Raw genomic sequence first — 4,346 nt, 5'->3', positions numbered from 1 at the left:
TCTGTAATGATTTATTTATTTTTGGATTATTTCCAAAGAAATTCTATAAATATATCTCACAATTTGTGAAGAAAATTATAGAGAAAAAATTTTATAAAGTGTGTAATTTGATATATTTTGTGAGTTTGAGATTTTTACTTTTTACCGTAAATTTTTATTTTTAACATATTTGAATTTTTTATTTAATTTTTGTCATTAATATACAACTTAAAAATAAAAAATATAGTGCCCTTTTACGTTCAGTGTTTCTTCTCGACAGGAATTTTTCGCAAATCAGAAGAACGCGAGGAAGGTACGACCTTTTTTCACCTCTTTCTTCGCCCTCGCCCTCGCCCTCGCCCTCTACCATGTTCGCTTGCTTCTCTGTAAGATTTTGCTCAATCATCTTTAGGGATTCCTTGGTTGCGTTTGTGTAAGTCGCAGCATATTGTCCTTGCTACTGTAGAGATACGGTGATATATATAGTATAGAACACAGGGCCCGTGGATAAATGGATTTCTCTGTGTGGGATGAATTGTGTGATAAGAGTAATTCTCAGTTTTGGTTGAATAATAATCGTTTGCCGTGAACTAGATCCTAATTATAGTCATTGTGAACGTAGTTTATAGGTTGACATTTAAGGGGGTCGAATGATGAGTTATCGATGGCTTAAACTATTTTTTTTAATGAATTTGTCCACAATTATCAAGAATTAGATAGTATGATTGTATGGGTCTAAACTTTCATCGCAATCACGTTACTGTGCATTATCAGAAACTATGACTCATATTTTGTGTAACATCATTTTCCACATTGAAAGTTTCCACCATGATTCCCCTCTTAATTCCTCTTTTCAGTAAGGGCTAACTTGTGATTAGCTGTTCTACCATATTCGAACTGGAGGTGATTTGAGGGAGTTCGTTCACTTCTAATGTCTCTTCCCTTTGCACATTTGCGGAGTTCACATCCGCAAAATCCTCTATGAGTTAGGTTGCTGTAGTATAGTAAGTACGAAACATATCTGTTTGTCTTTGAAAGGAAAATAGGATTCTAAAACTGTAATTAGGCAATTAAATTCTAAGGAATGAACTAATTTTCTAAATAATACTTTAGAGATTACATTGCTAGTGAGTTGCTTTTTGCAGATTTGCGCGAGCTCTGGCTTTTGTGGAGAGCTCTTGTGTTGAATAATTATTTTTATTTATATTTCTGCACTTTCAATTTTCATTTGCCTCCTCAATAACTGTTGATGTGGCTTTTGCAGGTGATTCAGCAGGAACAGCACTTCTGCTATCCACTAGGCCCGCTTTGCTCGTCTCAAGTTCACGTTCTTCAATTGCCAATCACTGTTATCAACTCCATTAACTGGTCTTTTGTTTTATCTCTGAACATGCACAATTAGCGGGTCTGGTGATTTTGTTTATAAAGCTGCTAGTTTATTGTTGGACTTGATTTTCGTGGTCTCGGCGTTCCACATAATTCTGGACCCCATTTGCCGATATTTTGGGGCGAATTATGCCAAGCATTAAAGAGCCAATTTAAATTTTAGTTTGGTGTTGACCCAAATGAAAATTTTATTTTTGGCCCAAACAACGGTGAAGTCTTTGGTAATTCAAAAGTATCATGCTCTTTTCAATCCCCTCCAAAATCCAATGTTTATACTTACCTCTCTCTTTTCTTCCTTCCCACCTTCAATTTCTTGTGTGTTACCGCAATTTCCTTACCAAGGTACCACCATTTCCTCCAAACCCTATGACAAACTCCAGTGAAAAGCACCCAAAATCAAATCTTTTTAACAGTACGACGACTCCGACCACAGCCCTCTTCAAGCATTCAGATTTTCTGCCCACTGCTGTACTTGAAACTCTCACTTGTTACGATAATGACTGGACGCTCGCCCTGGAGTTTTTTGATTGGGTTGAAATGAATTGCGGTTTCCATCACACCACTCAAACCTTCAACAAGGTAATTGACATTCTTGCTAAGGTTTTTGAGTTTGATATTGCTTGGAGAATGATAGAAAGAATGAGGAAAAATCAATGTACATTTCCCGATTATATTACATTTCGTATAATGTTTAAGCGTTATGTTGCTGCCCATCTTGTTAAAGAAGCAATTGATACTTTTGATAAGTTGGTAGAATATAATTTGAGGGATGAAACCTCCTTCTCAAATTTGATTGATGCTTTGTGTGAGTACAAACATGTGATAGAAGCTGAGGAGCTGTGCTTCAAAAATACGAGGGATGGTAATTATAATTTGTTGTTTGGTTTCAATGTCGAAAGTACCAAAATATGTAACATGATTTTACGGGGATGGTTTAAAATGCAGTGGTGGAGAAAATGTAGGGAGTTTTGGGAGGAGATGGATAGGAGGGGTGTTCCAAAGGATTTGTATTCATACTCGATATACATGGATATCCAATGCAAGAGCGGGAAGCCGTGGAAGGCAGTTAAGTTGTACAAGGAGATGAAGAAGAAGAGAATCCACTTGGATGTTGTGGCATACAACACTGTTATCCGTGCTGTTGGGATTTCTGAGGGGGTTGATATGGCTGTGAGGCTGTATAAAGAAATGATCGAGTTAGGCTGTGACCCAAATGTCGTGACTTTTAACACAATTCTGAAACAATTGTGTGAAAATGGGAGGTGTAGAGAGGCACATAAATTGCTCAATCTGATGACTAAGAGGGGTTGTGGTCCAAACATAGTAACATATCATTGCTTTTTTACGTGCCTTGAAAAGCCAACGGAGATTCTCAATTACTTTGATAAAATGATCGAAAGTGGGGTTAGACCAAGGATGGACACGTATGTCATGCTCTTGAGGAAGTTTGGCAGATGGGGTTTCCTTCGACTTGTTTTTTATGTCTGGAAGACGATGGAAGAGCACGGGCAGAGCCCAGATGCGTTTGCATATAATGCTTTTATTGATGCTTTACTGCAGAAAGGTTTGGTTGATAAGGCACGCAAATATGATGAAGAGATGTTAATGAAAGGGCTTTCAGCTAAGCCAAGAGTTGAATTAGGAACAAAGCAAGAGAGTGAAGAGCTTGGTATTATCTAATTTTTGTGTCAGAAGCTCAAAATCTTGTATGAAAGTTCATATAGTGGGTTTATTAGTTTAATATATGCAGATTTGCTATATGGACTGTTCAATATATTGGGCAAATTTACTATTAAGTTAAAGATGTCTGGATGTGGTATTTGATAGGACAAGTTGGTGAGTTTCAGTTAAGAATATGAAGGAGATCAAGAATTTTATGATTTTATTATTTTACTTTTCTAAAACACGGCCTCGAAGTCACGGAGCAAATTCCACGACGAGGTGTTTTGATGCTCGATGTTATTGACTTAGCTTCTGTCCTGAGAAAGTGGACACAGGATCGGACGAGCCTCGCCAAAGTTGGATGGGAACATAATATGGTCACTGCAATCTCGAATTTTCAGCACAATGCGCCAATCTTGTAATCCATTTTTAATTTTAACTTATAGCAATTACTGTTTTAATTTTTTATCCATGTAAGTTTTCTGTCTAATAGGCATTGAGAAGATTCTGGCATTTTTATCCGATATCACCCAAGAAAGTCTGTCAACAGGCTCAGAAATAGGATATGCCCCAGATAGCTTCCCTTTAAACTGTAATTCTGTGTTGGATAGAGCTTAATACATTGTCAAACTTCTTATCCCTGAAGAAACTACCCTAGTTATGGAACTTCACAACCTTGAACAGAAGGTAGGGATAAATTAACCACTAATTTAAAAGTTAATCAAACAATAACTTAACAATTCCTTTAATTGAAATAAAATACACACTAATTTTATTAAATTCTCCTTCTTAACAAAATAAAATGTCCAACTTTAAAAATGTTAAAATTCTAAACTTCCTAAATAAATAATTTAGGTTTTTAAAATACTGAAAATTAATAAATTAATTAAAACACCCCAAATCTTAACTTAAAATAAATACTACATTTAAAATTGCCAAAATCGTCGCGGTCTCTTTTCATCGATCCCGCTTCGAATAATCGCCTGAAACAAGAAACTCGAGAAAAAATATTTTGAACGTGCATCACATAAACATAAATAATTTAAAATAATGTAATTTTCATAAATCATGCATATCAAAAAAATCAATTTAAATTTGATTAAATAATTTAATAATTAAATGAATGAATGAAATTTACATGTACTGATTTTGGGCACTACAGAACCAGCAGCTGACCAACTGAACTGAACAAGCTGCTGACCAACTGAACCAGACAAGCTGCTGACCAACTGAACCAGTTGAATTGAACCAGCTGAAACTGAATCAGACCATTTGAACTGAACCAGTTGACTAGAGTTGACCACTCGGGAAATTGTCCA

The 4,346-nt window shown here is 35.8% G+C and overlaps 1 protein-coding gene across 2 annotated transcripts; it reads left to right on the top strand.

Annotated features, from left to right (window-relative positions):
• Window positions 1-218: 218 nt before the first annotated feature.
• LOC140989983 (pentatricopeptide repeat-containing protein At1g80550, mitochondrial-like) lies at window positions 219-3,515 on the top strand. 2 transcript variants are annotated; one of them, XM_073459570.1, is made up of 3 exons: window positions 219-292; window positions 1,244-3,034; window positions 3,193-3,515. In XM_073459570.1, exons 2-3 carry the CDS (start codon window positions 1,603-1,605, stop codon window positions 3,222-3,224), a joined length of 1,464 nt encoding a protein of 487 aa, XP_073315671.1. In that variant the 5' UTR covers window positions 219-292; window positions 1,244-1,602; the 3' UTR covers window positions 3,225-3,515. The 2 variants fall into 2 exon arrangements, with proteins under 2 accessions (XP_073315671.1, XP_073315672.1); XM_073459571.1 differs by lacking the exon at window positions 219-292 and adding an exon at window positions 748-983.
• The last annotated feature ends 831 nt before the right edge of the window (window positions 3,516-4,346 follow it).

The sequence above is a fragment of the Primulina huaijiensis genome, chromosome 12, assembly GCF_012295235.1.
Source record: "Primulina huaijiensis isolate GDHJ02 chromosome 12, ASM1229523v2, whole genome shotgun sequence".
Classification (NCBI taxonomy): Eukaryota; Viridiplantae; Streptophyta; class Magnoliopsida; order Lamiales; family Gesneriaceae; genus Primulina; species Primulina huaijiensis.
This window is presented reverse-complemented; position numbering and strand designations above follow the sequence as displayed.